The 19,832-nt window shown below is 35.7% G+C and overlaps 1 protein-coding gene across 1 annotated transcript in view; it reads right to left on the bottom strand.

Annotated features, from left to right (window-relative positions):
* The window catches only part of ERC2 (ELKS/RAB6-interacting/CAST family member 2), a 615,701-nt gene that overhangs the window by 130,308 nt on the left and 465,561 nt on the right, over positions 1-19,832 (bottom strand). Inside the window, exon 17 of the mRNA XM_087923860.1 lies at positions 14,692-14,758. Coding sequence (XP_087779986.1) covers positions 14,732-14,758 — 27 coding nt within the window. The 3' untranslated portion in view covers positions 14,692-14,731. The remainder of the gene's footprint in view (positions 1-14,691; positions 14,759-19,832) is intronic.

The following is a 19,832-nucleotide window of genomic DNA, read 5'->3' as shown; positions in this document are numbered from 1 at the left end:
AGACCATAGACAATGAGCTGATGGATCAGAGGCTTAATATGAATGTGCATTCCTTGATAGGGGCATTTTCTTGCTTTTGAAGTGGTGATTCTTACGTGTATATAGAGTGGTGGCTTTGATTTACTAGGCAAAACTTGTAAAATGATTTGTTCAATAAGAAATGACAGCAATTTACTTTGGATGAAGTCAGGATGTCACACTGATATTTAGACCAGTGAAAAACACCACCATTCACTTTAAAGGCTCTTCAGAAAAGCAATACAGAGTGTGAGAGTTGTAGATTATTCTTGTTCACCTCTCACAGTGACAGCTAAGGCTGCATAACACAGAGTGGGTGGGTGGGGGGACAGAGAGTAAGAGAGTGATATTAAATGAGAGGTCAATGTCAGAAGAGGCTGACAGGTGTAATAACAGTGCAAGTTTCTCTGTAATAGAAATGCAAACAAGGAATGGGTCCAGGGGAGATCTTTGGGGCTGCCTAGCTACTTATGCCAGCAAATGATTGACAACCGTGACATCATGTCAAGGGGCAAATGTCTAGACCTTTAACAGGGTCTGAGAAAGTATATGGTAAAACGGAAATGGAAAACATGTTATAATGGAAACAATCCCTTAGCAGCCTGATCCCACAAAAAGCTACTGAATCTTCCCAATATTGGCAATAAGACTGAAGACTGGTTTATTGGGCACCCCATCCTGAGTCTTAGCACTTCTTTTGTTATGAAGTGACAGGCCCTAATTTGCTACTTCCTCTTTTACCAACGTGGAAATGGTCACAAGGTGAGCAAGAGGAACCCACAGGGGAATTATCACTTTACTGAGAGATAATTCTTTGAGAGGATTTAGCTTCCTTTATAACCCTGAACTTGGAAAAGGAATCCCTTCCTCTCCGCCTCCTCCTTTCTTTTAAAACTGCATTCCGGATAAGTGAAGTTTGCTTTCTAGGTGCTAAGCAGATACTTGCTTTTTTCTTAGTCAGTAGCTTTTATAAGAGAATTTACTTATGTGCTAATCGCCTGCTGGGTGGTGGGAGAATCTCTCCTTTGATCAAAAAAGAAAAATACTGGTTTTACTTTACATCCTCTCTCTCTCTCTCTCAACTGGGCAATAGCTGGAGGGATATATATTCTAGGACTTTTCTTTTATTCTCAGTATTTTGTTACTTATTGCATGCTACCACCCAAGGCATCAAGGCAAAAACCAAATACGCTTTGTGATGCACCCATATGACAGGCTACAAAATGGAAATAATATTTAGGTTAAACCTGTAAGATCAGATTCCACCCCCCACAACAAAAAAAAAAAAAAAACTGGCAACATGGGCAGCTTTTGAAAACTTCAAAATAAGATCAAAGTTTGCCTGGCAAACTTAAGTAGTATGACCAAAAAAAAAAAAAATGAATCACTTGTGTATTTTATTTTAGAACACATGACTCTTTTAGTGGCTGTGGAGGTAAAATATAATCCTGGACAGCGATTATTTAGATATCCAGGCATGAAACTTTATTGAACATTTTAGTTGATAGTCTTTGGTAGGTTGCACTTGCTTCAGAGTCTGAATCCGGGGTACAGGATAAGTTCAGTAAAAGTGGATTCTGCCAGAACCTTAAAGCTAGACTTTAATTCCTCAGGTTAATCTTGCCAGATTCTTTATGTGCATCAAATTCCTTTTCCAGCTGAGAAATTGGCTGGAAGGATATTCAGTTCCCAGTCTGGATGGATATTCTATCTAAAACACAGTCTAGAAATGAAAATAATCACATGGATGTGTTTCCTTTTTTTAATTTGATGCTGCAAAACTAAAAAGCTAAAATCCATACTAAAGGTTACTTCTTAGTTTGCCAAACAACACTGTTCAATTATGACTTCCTTCTGCAAGTTCCTATCCTTTCTGTGGTTACAGATGAAAAACTAACCATAACATCCACTGAAAAAGGCAAAAATAGACTAAATGTTGTTTATATGTAAAATAAGTTCAAAATTATAACACGAAGGACAATTCTAGACGATGCCTACCAAAGACTTCCACCAGCTGAAATTGCTTTTAGATAATGATAAGTTTCATTTGCATAAAAGGCAAAATATAAATCCCAACTGGACAATCCTACAATGACTTAATTTTTGTTGTTGTTATTGTTTAATAAGCTACACAAAATATATGTAGTTGTGAATTTCACAGCAATGCTTACTTGGTAGTGTCAGCTTCTAAATAGCAAAAATAAAGCAATTAATGAAATTTCAATAAATCCTTACAGAACAAAATATTTGGATATGTGAGAAGGAAACATTTTCACGCTATTTTGTTGGGCTTTGCCATCTAAATATTTGTTCATGGTTTCAAAGATCTAAATGTGCAATTGAACTAAGCGCAGTTTCTATCATCTAATGAATCAAATGAAATGAATCAAGCTCAAGTTTGATTCTTAGGATTCAAAAAAAGAGAGGGATTGTCCTTATTGTTCAGTATTAAGAGAAGATTCTATGGTATCCTCTGTTAACCTCTAGCTTGCTACAAAGTCCTAAATTGACTGTCAAGGTACAAAGTTTTCACCAAGAAGTTTGAAATGTGTCCAATGAAGAAGGGCAATAGAAAGAAATTTTTGCTAGCTAATACTACGGTGTCAGTTCCAGAGTGACATTTTGAAGTATTAGCAAGAAGGTTGTTGCAATGAGTTGGAAAGTAACTGCAGTTGCGTCCTGGAATAACTGATTTTATTTCATTGACCACAACTAAGTACTGTTCTGTAGTTCTGGATATTTTAAAGATATTTTAGAATAATTATATATTTTTTTCTTTTTATCTGAATTAGTTATTTTTATGTTTTATCTGCTGATCCATGACCAAATAAAGGTTGATCGTTTGATTGACTGATTGGTGATTGATGTTGTGTTTCATTTCTAAACTCTAGAAACATAATTTTGGATTCAAATTAGAAAATGCTAAGAATATGAGATTCTAATTGGAGGAGGAAACATCAAAGTAACATAATGTTTAAATGCAGTTAGGCTGAGAAATGCTGCCAAAATAATTGATTTTAGGCAGTAGGATATAGATAGAGTTCGTTTCAGCCATTTCTGGCATCATTTTTTAAAGTTTGTAGCAGAAAATTTTATGTGCATCACTTTTGGAACAGAAACATCAAAGCCATTTTTATGATTTACTTAAGCAATGTTTTTTGTCAAATATTTTTGAAAATAATTGGGAAAATCATTCTTTTATAAAGAATCCTATGTTTGGCTATCTCTGTCGCCTTAATATTAAATTCAATTCTTAATGTTAGTGGCAGGATTTTTCATTATTAAAGCTTACCCTATCTTGAATTAATGATATTTAGAAATGTAGGAAATTGCTTTATCTGAAAAATTAACAGAAGTGCTCTGAAAAACTCTAAAATAAAAGTCAAATTCAGTCAAATTCAAAAACCACAGATTAACTATACTAATAAAAACTGTCTAGATAAGTTTAAAATGAGGAAAGAAATGTTGGTAATCTCAGATCTGTCAGAGATCCTAGCAGAATTAATAAATACATTTTGCCCCGAAAAAAGTTTCAATCAGAATTTCATTATAATGTAGATTAAACAAATTTTGTACTTTTCAGGTAATGTAAATGTACTTTCAGAGTTGGTGCCAAAAGATCACAGCAGCTAAATAAAACCATGAAAAGTAACTTTTATGTACAAGAGAGACACTTAAAACAAAGCCTATTGGTAACTGTAATAATAATAAATGCTTTCAGATTGCATTATCTCAATAGTAAATTATCAATATTAAAAAATGGCATAATATCTGAAAATTAAACACTTTAAAAAGACTTTGTGCTCCAGGCAATGAAGCAACACCCTTCTAGCTAGCTTTTCTATATAACTTAATAGACCTCATATGCTATATAAGAAAATTAAATTAAACAGTTGACACAGAATCCTCTGATCTGCTTATTTTTATATTCCAAGTTCTCATTCTAATTTGGTCATATTTTTTCTTAAGTATGTACTCAACAAAAGTTTCAAACAATAAACTTTATTTATTTAAATAGTACAAATCACTGGCTAAAACAATGAGTTTTGTTCTTTGTTTTTCATATGGTGGGATATTATGTACAAATTGATATGCATACAGTAGTTTCATTTTAAAGCAAAAATCTCTTCTAAAATTTTAGAGACATCTATGTCTCATATAACTGGGGCTGTAGCCTCTGATGATTTCCTTAGACATTTATTGAACTCAGTGTGTCTGATTCTCTATTTGTAGTCCATGCCTCATTTTAAGGATTGTAGTCCATGCATCATTTTGAGAGCATGGGCTACCTGTTGCATGCGTATCCCACATTCTGAGTCATACCTTTCAAAATGAAAACCTTTCCCCTGAAGAAAGAGGCATTTCCAAAGTTTAACTAAACTTCAGAAATCTCTCTCACTGCAGTAAAAGAGCTGTGCTTAAAAAGAGAGCCAGAGAGAGAGAGACTCCTGTGTAAACATGGGTGCACTTAAGCCTACAAGATTTCTTTGGGAACCACAACCAACAAGACAGCTTAATCAAGAACACAGAGCTATCAAACAAAACAACACATGCCTAAAATCCTTGCACACCTTTGTACTTTATCATCAAAGGCAACAGCCTCCCTGCAAGCCTCTTGCTGATAGCATCACACTAATTCCAGGAATTGCACAGGTGGCTTTCCCTGTAGCTGTGGTTGCAAACAGTGTTTGTCCCAATTTAGCCTAATTTCCCAAGGCCGGTATTCTAACACACTTCATATTTTCAGGGTCAAAGAGAAGCCTGATGATGGCAGATGAGATTCTGCCGAAACGTTGCTACAACTTTAACGGCACAACTATAATGATGTGGGAAAATACCCGAACAAAGCTGAATACCAGCTCAAAGCTGAATATATATATATATATATCCAAAAAAGTCTAATTAAAATAATTTTAATAGATGGGTAGAAAACACAATGAACGAATATAAAATCTAATATCAATAAAATGAAAATCAATAAGCTATAGGTTTATTTTCTAGTTTGTTTTTAATGAATGATGGGGCATTCTGACCAGTGGTGGGCCACTGGGGGCTCACAGGAGCTTGGGAGAACCCCTAGCTAAGTCTGTGGGGCTCAGAGAGCCCCCAATAACCTCAGGAAGACAAGCAGCAAGGCTTAATAGGCTTAATTGAACTTCTGGGTGTTCAGCCAACAGCATTTCACACCTTGTAAAAGTGTTGTAAGCTAGATAAACAATCCACTCAGTGCTTGTAAGGGAGAGCGATTGAGAAAATCAGATAACATAGCCCCTATCCTCCTAGGGGATTAATTCCCAAAATAATAAGAATCACATAACTCACAGAAACTCCACCAAGACTCCAAGATCCCTCTCACAGTCACTGCTATTAAGCCTCATTTCACCCAGTCTTTTAGTTAAGTATTAAATACATGAAATAATAAACAACTTTTGGGTATATATCCTTTTTAGGTAATTAAGGCAAAGAAGTGGTGTTGAGTTGGCCATGCCCGCCCAACCCACCCAGCCATGTCCACCCAGCCAGTCATTAGGGAAGAGCTAAAAAAAACTTGCTAAAAAATTTGAAGCCTACCCCTGATTCTGACATTTGGAAAGGGTATAATTTTAAATAATTCAAGGAGTGGCAAATATATACAACAAATAAAGAAATAATTCCATGTCAACTTCAATTAGGAAAATATGATTTCAATTTCAACTGAATTCTTCTATTGGACAGTCCCATGGTTGGATGTGTTCCTGCCAGCCCTGGTAGGAATGCAGCTGATACCTGGAGAATGGTGAGGTGTGAATTTTTACTGTTACTAAAAGATGGGGCAACTGTAGATCCCAGGCAGTTATGCTGGTGTAGAACTTCTGCCCAACCCCTATGAATCAGAACCTGTCATCTAAAATAGAAAAAAGAAGAGAATGAAAAACTGAGATTGTGAAGAAACAGATTGCCAATGAAAACCACGTGGAAGTTTCAACTGGTCCAGAATGAAACTGAGGAAGCAGCTCTCTTGCTTGCTCATTTGGTCTATCATCTATCTATCTATCTATCTATCTATCTATCTATCTATCTATCTATCTATCTATCTATCTATCTATCTATCTATCTATCTATCTATCTATCTATCTATCTATCTATCTATCTATCTATCTATCTATCTATCTATCTATCTATCTATCTATCCAATTTATTGGATCCCATTGTACTCTATGATATGCCTTTGTATGTCCATGTGATATTACTGCTTCATGTATTGTACTGATTGCCAATTTGCTTCCAGGTGTATTTCAAAGGACTTGTTAGTACTTTTAAAGCCCTAAATGGTATAAGGCCTGCCTGTGTGAGGAACTGCCTATCTTGTGTCTAGCTTTGATCTGACATATTGGTATCCTCCAGGTTATTGATTAAGGAATATCAACTTTCAGGATTCCTAATAATGTCCTTTCTGTAGCCTTCTGGAATGAAATTGCTCCTGAGATTTTAGTGACTCCCACCCTTTGCATTTTTGAGGGCCTTAAAGTCCAGGCTCTAGACTTGGGTGGCTTAGAAGCCATAGTGGTGCAGTGGTTAGAATGCAATATTTTTTGGCTAACTCTGCCCACAGCCAGGTGTTTGATCCTGACTGGCTCAAGATTGACTCAGCCTTCCATCCTTCTGAGATCAGCAAAATGAGGATCCAGATTGCTGGGGGCAATAGACTGACTCTGTAAACTATATAGAGAGTCCTGTATAAAGCACTATGCAGCAGTATACTGTATAAGTTTAAGTGCTTTTGCTATTGGATGGATGGGGCAACTTGTCTGATATATGTTTGGCATTGTTGACTGAATTCAAATATAATAAATGAATAAATAAAATCATTTGCTCTGACTGGCTCCCAGCATGCAGACCCAACATGATCCTCTTGGATAACCAGCCACTGACAGCTTAAGTGTCCATTGGAGTTAGGTGGCTCTAATGAATTTGAATAAAGAAAAAAAAATAAGATGACGCATCACCAGAAGCCACTATGCCTGGCTAAAAGAAAGATCTAAAGTCCTAGGATATTGTGACTTGGTGGCCAGCAAAAAATTGAAAACAAGTTCTTGGCAATAATGAACTTTTTTTTCCTTATTTTTCTCTAGAATAATCCGAACCAGGTTGAGATAGACATAGGAAATAGAAAGCATAGTTTTGCTACTAGAAGAAAAAAGAAATAAAAAACTATTAGAGCCACATAAGAAGCAAATTTAGTGATTCGTCTTTGCTTTTGTCTCCAATTTACAACATACAATTCTCCTTAGTGAAACTATAACCTGTTTTAATTTCTTTTCCATGGGAAGGTCATTTACTGTATATGCATTACAATCCGGAGAGATGGGAAGCATTATCCAGTCTGAACACAAAACTCAAATGGATTACATCTCAAAACACCATTCCAAACTGAATACGCCACACCATATTATTTAAGAGGCCAAACTGGTGGAAGCATTATAAAATGTATCCTCCTTATCCAAACAGCTCCTTCAGATGTATAGTCTACATGCAGTTTTAAACATTGTGCTCTACTTCAAAAGCAAAACCAGTCACCTCTGAAACAGCATTTGTGCAGCGTATGTGCCGGCAGCAAACAACATATGGCAAATGGGAAACACCCTTTGTAATCACAAAGATTTTCATGGCAGGAGTTTGTAAAGAGCATTGTTCTCAGACATGCAATCACATCAGAGTTCAAGGTGAATGAAAAACAAAGCAAAACAAGGAACACCAAATGCAGCACTTAATTCCAGCACGTCCAGAGATTCATGGCATAGCTGGAGATGTCCCCATGCTGCTATCTTCCTTAGCTGAATATCAAACTAAGGAAATAAATAACATGGGCAAAAGAGTTCATACATGGCTGAGCTTAGAATTTAACCCTGTTAATTTTGATCCTTTAACCTTCAGTTAAAAAGAGGCAGTTCTTATAAGAGAAGAGTGATAGTAAGAATATTTGCCATCTGTTTTACAATTTTGAAGAACATGCATGTTCCAAGAAGTAAACACAATAGAATTAGTTCTCTATATTGCAAAGGTCCAAAACAATACAAAATTACAGAATTACCAAAACAGGCTTATAAGTTACTGGTGAATCTGGAAATAATTAAAAGTCTTCTGAAATGTGAAATGTGTGAAAGGCAAGTTGGCAATTCGTGCTGTGGCTATAATTCTCCACCCCTATTAGCAACAGTTATATACTCTCTAAAGCAAATCAGAGTAACTGTAATATTACCATGCCAAATTATCTCAGTGTTGTTAATATTGAGGTGAAATGGAGTTGCAGAGGCTGCTTTAAAAATCTCCCCTGCACCATTGCACTTTGTTGTAAGCCACCCAAAGTCACTTTGGTGAGACAAGCAGTGTAGAAATTTAATAAACCAATGAACAAGCAATTACAGTTATCCAGGAGGCATTCCAGAGTTTTATTCATTGAAAAAAAATACAATTGCAGTCAGCATCAGCCACAGTGAGCAGATATAATTTTAAGTTCATTTCTAAATCCAATTGGAAGCAGGATGCCCTGCACCTTTCAAAGCAATCCAATCATTGTTGTGCTAATGTAACATTAACAAAGACAAATTTTGCAACCTTACAACCATACCTAGAAGATAGTAGAAGATGTTGTAGGTTACTACTGAGTTACTACTGAGTTCTAGTGACTGAAAAAAAAATGAATTCATCTGGGTAGGAAGCTGGCATCTTACCAGCTTCTTACTTACTTGCCTTAGTTATGTTAAAGGAATGGCAGGGCAATGCAAAACAGATATAACAAAGTCTGATTCTTAATAACTCAAGTATTTAAGTTAGAAATAAAAGTTTAACTCCAATCTCCAAATCCCCTCAAGTACTTCTTTTCAACTTATTCCATAAAAAAGAATGATTGCCTATTGCCCTTATGCACTGTTAAGGAAGAGAAATTCCCCTTTCAATTCAAACATAGAAGCACATCTGGATTTAAACTAACTAGAATTTCCCGTTACCCTAAACTCTGAGGGAATTATTTAAATTATTTTTAACATGCCAATTTGGTGCTGCTTGATACATATTAGGACTGTGAAAATCCCTTGAAAGGGTAATATCAAAGCACCTCTTTTTCAATTGTTAAAGCAGCCATGTCTTTTTCCAGATCAATGTTACAATGTGTCAGAAGCCACATTGGCACAGGAACAGAACCAGCATCAGTTTCAATAAACAGCTGGGCAAATCTGGACAATTTCTACACCGCCTCATATCTCCTTGAAAAGATTTACACAGCCTAATACAGACTGGTAAACGTATTCTGCTCAGTTTTGACCTAGCATGTTGCGTGAGAATTGTGATTTACTCAGTAAGCCTGAGTAGGTTTAGTGCTCTGTGTAAACTCAATGACTGCTGTTTCATTTGAACCAGGCAATTGATGCCACTATTCTATTGAAAGTAGAAAACAAGTCATACAGAGAGGGAGAGTCTAGAGTTTTCCATGTCAGATTAACCAGTGGTTTGGCATTACAGAACAAATAAGCTTTCACAGCTGGCCCCACAGAGAGCTTGCATTGATTTTCAATTATTTATAATACCTGCAAAGCCATTTACAGAAATGTACATTGGGTCTTAGAATCTTCTGTGAAGACTCAAGAAATATCATCCCTTCAAGATAAGACCAGACAGGAAACCAATATCATGTAGCTGCTGGCCATCTGCTTGTATGTCAGCTACTACCAGAAATATGTACCACTCATGATTTATTTTTGGCCAATGACAAAGCCAAGAAGGCAACTTCATTCTGCCAGTTTAAAGTTTGATCTAGACATGAAGAAGAAGCAGACAAAATTATAAAACAGCTAACAAGAAATAATGGATGGAAATAGAAGACTGTATTTTTCCTCTTTTCATCCAACTCTTATTCAATTCAACCTTGAGAAAAATACTGTTTGAGGAATATGTCATCATCTGATTCTGCAGCATTCAGCTAGATTCTTCTTTTATCCATCAAGATAAACCTCTTGTCTTGTTAAAAGAAACTTAAAAGGTCAGGCTCTAGACCAGACTGAAGTGTCAAGAACAGACCATTTATCTGTATGATTTCCATGTGGGAAGTTTATTGAAAGTTTGAAAAAGGAAGGGTATAATGGAGTTTTGCGATGTAGAAACAAACAGCCAAGAATCAAGAAAATGTTATTTTATAAGGAAATTCCCTTTTTATAATGATAGTCTAACAATTCCATTTCAGCTTCTTTCCCTTTGTTTTAAATTCCTTTCTGAACTAGATGAAGATAGAATAGAATAAAACAAGAGAGTTGGAAGGGATCTTGGAGGTCTTCTAGTCTAACTCCCTGCATAGGCAGGAAACCCTATATACCACTTCAGGTGTGTTGTTGGTTATCCAACATCTTTTTAAAAACTTCCAGTGCTGGATCACTCACAGCTTCTGGAGGCAAGTTGTTCCACTGATTAATTGCTCTGTCAGGAAATTTCTTCTTAGTCCTAAATTGGCTTTCTCCTTGATTAGTTTCCACTCATTGTTTCTTGTCCTGCCTTCAGGTGCTTTGGAGAATTGCTTGACTCCTTCTTCTGAAGATGAAATGATAGAGTCCACACTTTATGTTAATCCATCTTTCATTAAACTATTGATGGATTTCTGAATTATAATTGGCTGGACTCAGATATTGTCTTAAATAATAGTTAACTAATTAATACTTATACAATATACTATTACAATATTCAATTTTCTTAACCAAATGTTTCAGCAAACCTAAATGGATAACTATTATTGAATAACACTCTATAGCCTCAATCTGGTAGGAAAAAGAAGTATAACTTATTTGAGCTACATTTTTTTTGAGGTTAAATTACTGTATTTTAGAAGTAAATGTTCCATTATTTAATGCCGTAATGTGAGTGGGTAGGGGAATAGTAAAAATCTATTGTTTTTCTTTCTTTCCCATTACTCTTTTTAATGTAAACTTATCCCTGCAGTCAGATAAAAAAAATTCTGTCATTCAAATAATATGAACTGAATTTAATTATACACAAGACACATTTGTTTCTCAGAGTCTCCTTCTATTCATTGGATTGGAGAAGTCTGTGGAAGATCATGTCCAATATATTCATGAATCCTCTGAGAGATTTCACATTTTAGAAGCTGAAACCATCTGTTCAATTTAATACTCAGTATAGGATGAGATCCAGAAAGGAACACACACACACACACACACACACACACACACAAACACATATATACTTTCGATGCACACCTGTTTCCATCAAAATTCACTATTAGAAATTTACTTCAAAGAAACAGGCCTTGCTCTTTGAACTTTGACAGAAAAATGCCATTATGTTTCTCTACTGCCTGCCTGCCTGCCTGCCTGCCTGCCTATCTATCCATCTATCTATCTATCTATCTATCTATCTATCTATCTATCTATCTATCTATCTATCTATCTATCTATCTATCTATCTATCTACCTATCTGTCTAACCATCTGTTTATCTATCATATATCATCTAGCTATTATCTTCTCCTACTGCCTCAGCAACGGGTTTGTGTCAAAACTCAATTTGCTCTTTGGCCTTGAACAAAGTTAAAATTTATTTTGAGGGATTTTTAGGGCAGATATGAAAAAGTAAATGAAGTTAGGTATAGTCATCTATACCAAAAAAAATAGATTTTGGGCAAGACTTGAAAGTCGGGTTCTTGATTGCCTTTGGTGTGTGTTTCTGATCAAAAAGATACTTCTGTATTGTAGGTTCTTATTCATTAGTTTGTGAAATATTTGAACAGAGATACATATCACATGCAGCAATCTATCAACTCTATCATGCCAGCTTTCACTTTCATAAAATAAGATTCAGTTCAGTTCTCATATCACATTTCTTTTAGCATTATACCTCAGTGTCTAGTCAATCAACATTTTATGACTACTATTAGAAAACGTTCCCTATATAAAAATAGTTTTAAAGGCTTAGGTTTAAAAACCGACTAAAACTGAATTTTTTTGTCTATCTGTGTATCTATCATCTGGACAATTCAACAATCACAGTTTCCTGGGAGCTGAATAAATCAAAGCACTGAATGAAAAACATACCTAATTAAAAAAAGAACAACATCCCAGGGAAAAAAAATTAAGAGTAACAACTATGGGATGTTGCCAATTCTGAAGGGTCATTTCTGTGGAAGCTACTATTTGTTTTGCGTTTAGCATTCTATTAAAAGTGTGTTTTGTTAAAACAGGTAGTCTTCAACTTAAACACTTTATTTAATGACCATTCGAAGTTACAGCAGCACTGAAAAAAGTGACTTATGACTGTTTGTCACACTTACAACCATTACAGCATTCCCATGGTCACATGATCAAAATTCAGATGCTTGGCAATTGACTCATATTTATGACAGTTGCGGTATTCCAAGGTCACGAGATCATGTTTTGTGACCTTCTGGCAAATAAAGTCAATGGGAAAACCAGGTTCATTGAATAATTGTGTTACAAACTTAACAACTGCAGTGATTCACTTAACAATTGTGGCATTAAAGGTCATAAAATGGGACAAAATTCACTTAACAAATGTCTTGCTTAGCAACATAAATTTTGGGCATAAGTCAAAGATTTTACCTGTATTCTGTTTTGTATTTTAAGTCCTCGTATATTAATATGAGAAAAAAATCAGTTGATCTAAAATATATGATTAAAATTAATCCAGTTTTGAGGCTCACTGATGTTTAACACTTTCACATCCAATGGGCCTGGAAGCTAAGTTGAGCCAGCGCTCATTAGCACTCATCAGATGGAAAACTACTGTGCTAAAGAACCAAAAAGGAATAGGGCTTGTTTAGGAAATTAAACAAAAAAAATCCTGAAATAAAGCAAATGCAGATTTAAAGTCTGTGTTACATTTAAAGCCAAATCTTAAAATATTGATTTCACCTGAAATATGAACAATGGCCACTAACATATATGTATATCCAGTCATGGCATGTAATTAACTACAGATAGCTGGGACTATGTCCAATAGTAATAAAAATAACTTTGAGGACATAGGCTACTTAATTTATACTTTAGCAATAAATGCACTTTAGCCTATGTTGTGGACAGAAAAGAATTCAATTCAGCAAGCTGCCAATGTCCCATGAAAATGTCTTACATTGAAAAATGTCTTATATTGTTAGCTGGTTGGGGGAAACACATTTTGATCAGAAGAATTGGAAAAGGAATGCTGGGGAGGAGGAGGAGGAGTAGGAGGAAGAGGAGGAGAAGTTCTGGAATAAACCATATAGTATAAATTACATTAGAAACTACTAGCAAAACTACTGGCAGTTTTGCCTAAATATGTTATAAAGGTAATCAAAATTAAAATGTGTTTCTGTTTACGCATGCAGAGGTAGATGCTGATCCTTATTCTCTTAGTATTGAGAAAATCTGTACATGCACACCTTAATTGTTAAATTCCTTTAGTGTCATTTGTAATATTAATTTTAATTCATGCTTTTCACAAACTTATATTGTGTTTTTCTTTTTAAAATTGGCTAGCTGTCCTGAATACTCAGCAGATGAAAAAAGCATATATATGTTAACATACGCAACTGTTTAGAACTGCAACATGGAAAAGAAATTCTTAATAATATCTTGTAATCCTTGAGAAAGAAGAGTTTTATCTTTATCATCAGTGTGATATAAAAACAAATTCTGAATTTTTAGTAGACAGTCACATGAACAAAATATGTCTCTTTTGAAATGCATTGTTTGGCAGAGGATATGGAAAATAATCACAAATTAATAACATATAAGGTGGGTGTAACAATGCAAATCTCATAATACCTTGATAATTATTCAATAATCATTTTGTTGAAACTATCTTGTGGCTGTACCAGAAATAAATTTGTTTTCTGGCTGCATAAAAGTTCTGAGTCAAATTTTTATACACAAATATTCACAGGGTTTTTCTGTATTTTCTATAACAGACATTGGTGTTATTTTCTATATTACTTCTCACTTGTCATTAGTCCAAAGATGAGTAGTATTTTGTTTATTGTTACCTATCCATATATTTTTTTAGAACTACTGGCATTTTTTAATGCCTGATAGAATTAAAATACTAGAATGTATCCTGAATGCACCATTACACAGTTCTTTATGTGAAAAATTAAAATACTAGAATGTATCCTGAATGCACCATTACACAGTTCTTTAAGTGAAAAATTTCTAACGGGAAAGAATAGCGGTTATACCCTAACACAGACAAAACCCACATTTTCCATCCTAGCCTTGTAGATTACTTCTCAGAACATTCCTTGAGCCAAGGCTGACTCTTGGTTGATTCTTGTAGTCATGATTAGGTTAGGGTTACAACTTCATGTAATCCATGTGGCTTTCTTGCCAACAATATAGATGTATTTTGCAGTTACCTTCTTTTAACCCCTAGAACTTTCTGGTGGTCTCTTATCCAAGTATTAACCATATCCACTCCTGTCTAGCTTTTAGCTCAATCAAGTCCATGTAACTGAACATCACCACTTCAACTCTCTAAAATGCATAGAATATGTAACAATGGGAAGATTGCCATCCTTTAATCGTAATAGAAAATTGATTAGTGGAAATCACTATCTCGTGTTTCTCATTCACTATTACCACAGTTAGAAATTACAATAATCAAGAATTGCATCCAAATATAAAATAAAATAGTATCTCACCCTTCAAAACAAAACTGGAACTTTGGTTTATAGGAACCGGTTATGCCCATATGCCTTCCTCATCATCCTGCCAGCCAGACAGTAGGAAATAGATTGAAGTTTTAGCATTGGAATAAAAGAAGAAACAATTAGTTACCTTAGTGCAGTTGAAGATTTATTAATCTTTAGTGATGAAAGTTCACGTTCTCAAAGACAATGGAATGAAATGTACGCAACAACTATTTTCCTTCCTAGAATTTTTCCTGCAAGGGCAGGTTCCATGATCAATCAAATGTTGATCATTTCAAAAGCACAAATCCAAAAACGTAGTGAAACATGGCTTGAAGAGAGTTTCAATAACAAGAAAATAAGTTCATAACTCTTTCAGAAAACACATTGCTAACTATACCTATGCTATCAGTATTATGATTTTCCATTGGTCTTATTTCTGAGGAGGACTTTTTTTTTACTTAACATGGCTATTTAAATAAATACATCATTAACTATTTTAAAGAATCATTTTAGTTTTGTATAGCACAGAAATATAGTGATGACCAAAAGGGACAATTTATTGAGGCAAATATAGAAATAGAATCATCGAGGTAGACTAGAAGACCTTCAAGGGTCTTGAACCTTGAAGGTCTTCTAGTCTTCTAGTCCAACCCACCATCCAAGGCAGGAGTCCTTATTCCATTACAGACAGGTGGTTGTCCAATATTTTCTTGAAAATCTCCAGCAATGGAGCATTCATGACTCTGGGAGGTATGCTCTTCTATTGATTAATTGTTCTCACTGTTAAGAAATGTTTCCTTAATTCTAGGTTGGGTCCTCCCCGACAAGCTTCCACCCATGCTCTTCAGATACTTTGGAAAATAAATCATCTCCCCCCCCCTCCCATTCCTGTGACAGCCATTCCAAATATTGGAAGATGGCTATCATGTCACCTTCTCTTTGTTAGACTAAACAGTTCCCTTAGCCCTTCATTCTACAAGTTAGCATCTAGACCCCTGTACTCTTTCTAGGGTCTTAGCATCTTTTTTGTGGCTACCTGGCTTCCTGTTCCAGCTGAATTTTACCTCCCTCTCACATATATCCTTTGACTCCAAATGTTTCCTCTGTGCCTAAAGATGGGAGAGAACAAATGAGGGACTGAGCAGAGGCAGCAATGATGGTACAGCCCTAAAGAGTATACTTTTATTTAAAATCTGAATCTAAAGAGACTTTGCCTGATAGGAAACATGCCTCATTCTTCTCAAGATGCCAACAATTTTCTGCTCCAAGTGCAATTTTATGAGCTTCATTGCATGTAGTTCCAGAATTTTATTTAACCATTTAGAATGTATTTGGAATGTATTTATTTAGAATAAATACTGTTCCAAACTACCCTAATATGACAGAAAATTTACTTCCACATTTACAATTACCTTACTTTTTCTTTTTTCCTTTTGTAAGGATTTTATTTTTATGTGTGTAACATAAAATAGAAACTGCCGGAATAGTCTTAGAGGGCAGAATTAAATTAGTGTGGTTTTGAGAACAAAGACTTTTCCGATAAGAGATTACTTGATTTAAAAAGGAAAGGAAAGAAGAAAGAAAGATGGCTTGAAGATGCCTGCTTTTTCAGGATAAATCTGTTGAACACATTTAGATAAAGGAATTACTGTGTTCAATATTAATGATCGTGGATTCTACTGAATTTTTTCTCAGGCAGATGGTAATTGTTCTATTCTAAATCTCCTGCCTGGATTACAAATGGAGTCAGATGTTGAATAATTTCCCAGGATGGTATCAAGTCTTTCTAAGATATGAATACTCTCTTTCTGGAATGTTTGCCATACAACATCATCTTTGAAAACAGGTAACGTATCTTTTCTCTGTGGAAATGGTTAAATGCTCTATTCTTGTTCACCCGTTCAAGTAACTCTTCAGAAAACAGTGTAAGGCACTGGTAAAAATAATGCACATATTAGGTGATGAAAATGCTGTTCTTCAAGCATTCTTCAGTCGGAAAAGTGAAAAAAAATTTCTTCTAAATTAGGTCAACTTTATTCTGTTTTGTTGACCATATTCTATATCAAGGGTGTCAAACTTGCTGCATCATGTTGCCATCACATGATGTATCATGATGTTTTTCTCTTCATGGAGCTGGGGTGGACATGGCCTGAGCATGACGCATCTGGCCTGCCGGCTGCCAATTTAACACCCCTGTTCTATATCTATTATCTATCATATATATGTATTCATTCATTTGCCATCTATATATTATCATAGCATAGCATAATTTAGCGTAGTATAGCATATCATCATATTATTTTATATTGATAAAGGTAAAAATAAATATAAAGATAAAGGTTTCCCTGTCCCTCTCTGATTCTAGAGCTTGGTGCTCATCTCCATTTCTTGGCTGAGAGAGCCTGCATTCTCTGAAGACATTTTCGGTCATCATGTGGCCAGCATGGCTATATGCCAAAGATGCATGGAACACTGTTACCTTCCCACCAAGGTTGTACTTATTAATCTACTTGCATTTGCTTGCTTTTGAACTGCTAAGACTGGATAGGAGCTGGGGCAAGTAATGGAAGCCCACCCCATTGTGAGGCCCTGGGGTCTCAAACCCAGACAAGACCATCAATTAAAGCGAAATTTACATCAAATGCTGCCTATGTGATAATCTAGCCCACCCTGCCTGTTTAAACGCAAACAAAAGTCTAGCTGATATGGTTAAAAATTCAGATACACTCTTTTATCTATGTCCATCATGTTCTCCTAAGCTAAACAAACTGAGTACCCTACCTGACAGAATTGAAAACATAGAATCACTCATTCACTCAATAGAAGAACACTTAGAAACACGTTTTGAAACAACTATACAAGCAAGCCTAATTTCGCTTGGAAAAAAAAATACAGCACAGATAAGAGAGTACCTATCAGCACAAAATCAAATCCCACAATGACCACAACCACTACCTCAACTACAATCACAACTACAACCAAAAATAACCATCAAACCACAGCCGCAAACAATTTCTATCCCTTCAAATAATTCCACAAATAAGATCTTCTTACTCATCAGAGACACCATGGAACGTGAACAGAAATGTCCAAATGCCAACTTATCTGGTCTCGAAGACACCAACGAATCCGATGACATCACCAAAGTTCATGATATCATAAGCAACTCAAATACAGCCAACATCTCTCCTGAAGATATCACTGAAATAACCAGAGATGGCCCTGGGTGCAAATACACAGATTTTGTAGAGTTGTACGCAAAAATGAGTCCAGCAAACGCATATTCATTCATACAATAAATGCCATTACAAAAACTAATCCCAACCACAAAAAACTTCTCTCAAGACCAGACTTATCCATACTGCAAAGAATCCACTCCTGTGAACTCTGTGCAGAACTCAAAAACCGTCTAGACAATGGAGAAAAGAACCTGTACATTGACTAGAGCTGATTGCATCCAAAGAAAGTCACACAACCCACAACTCCGCATCCAACCCCACCCCATCTAATCCAACAGCACTCAAAACTAGGCACTCACACCCCTAACTATCTCTATTCCAACCAGAACTGGCCTTAAATGCAAGCTACTCAATTCAAGAACCCTTGTAAATAAAATACCTGAATTTCTCCTTTTACTAAATACGGCTAAATTCAACATTATATTTGTCTGTGAAACATGGCATCTCCCTGACATCTCTCCCTGACTCCATTACCACAGTAAGAGACTATCATGTTTACCAATCAGATCGTGAAATCCGTAGAGGAGGTGGTGTTGCTATCTTCTATAAAAAGTCCGTACATCTAAAAAACATCCAAGTTACCCAGGAGCTTGCTATTCCTGAGACCATTGTCTGTGAACTGTCCTTAAATATCACATTTTGGTCCTTACTATATTACAGAGCCCCTGATTATGACATCGAACATGTAAACAAACTAAATACACTACTAACATGGGCAGCATCCTGACCACATGCTTTTATCTTTCTTGGTGACTTCAATCTACCTCATATTAACTGGACCCTTAACGAATGTACGACTGAACCCACACATACAACCTTCTACAATGCAGTAACAAATTTGGGACTGGAACAACTAGTAACCAACAACACTAGGCTTAACACCTGCCTCAATCTCATCTTCTGCAATAGTTTGAATTCAATTTATGGAATACAAATTAAAGAACCCTTTTCCAACAGTGACCACAACATGATTGACCAATTCCACCTGCACTTTCTACAATTTTGTAAACAACAAATTAAAAGACTCAAGGTCTATCCTACCCCTGAAGGAACCTAATGGTAAAGATTGCAACGACAACACTATTAAAGCCAACCTCTTTAACACATTCTTTGGCTCAGTATTTGTAAACAGCAATGGATCATGCCCAGTATTTCCTAGTCGAACAACAGACAACTACAATGATAGTTCTAATACGTATCGATTTTACAGAAGACAATGTTGAAAAAGCACTACACAATCTAAAACCATCTCTATTTATTGGACTGGATGGAATATGTGCCTACTTCTTAAAAAAGTTATCCACTGCCATAGCCGAAGCTCGAAGCATATTCTTTGAAAAATCTTTCAGGATCAGCTCCTTGCCAATACTATGGCCACAAGCCATGGTCATCCCCATCTTCAAAAAGGGAGATCCCAGCCTAGTTGAAAATTACAGACCAATCTCTTTATGCTGCGTCACCTGTAAAGTCATGGAATCAATTATTAACCAATCCATCATCCTCCACTTAGAAACAAACAAACTACTCTCTAATAAACAATTTGGTTTCAGGAAAAAACTATCATGTAATCTGCAACTCTTACACTGAAAAAACATATGGACTATACAACTCGATCAGGACAAAGCAATAGATGCAATCTATATAGACTTCTGTAACGCCTTTGATTCAGTGGTACATGACAAACTACTCCTAAAACTAAAATCTTATGGTATCTCTGGACACCTGCATAACTGGATAGAAGCATCCCTCTCAAACAGACAACAAATGGTCAAAATTGGGAGCGTCCTATTAAATTTTGTACCTGTCAACAGTGGTGTCCCCCAAGGCAGTGTTCTAGGACCCATACTCTACATAAATGACCTCTGTGATCATATTAAGAGCAACTGCATTCTCTTCGCTGATGATGTAAAG

Source organism: Pseudonaja textilis, chromosome 2, assembly GCF_049901715.1.
Source record: "Pseudonaja textilis isolate UNSWEBS1 chromosome 2, rPseTex1.2, whole genome shotgun sequence".
NCBI lineage: Eukaryota > Metazoa > Chordata > Lepidosauria > Squamata > Elapidae > Pseudonaja > Pseudonaja textilis.
This window is presented reverse-complemented; position numbering and strand designations above follow the sequence as displayed.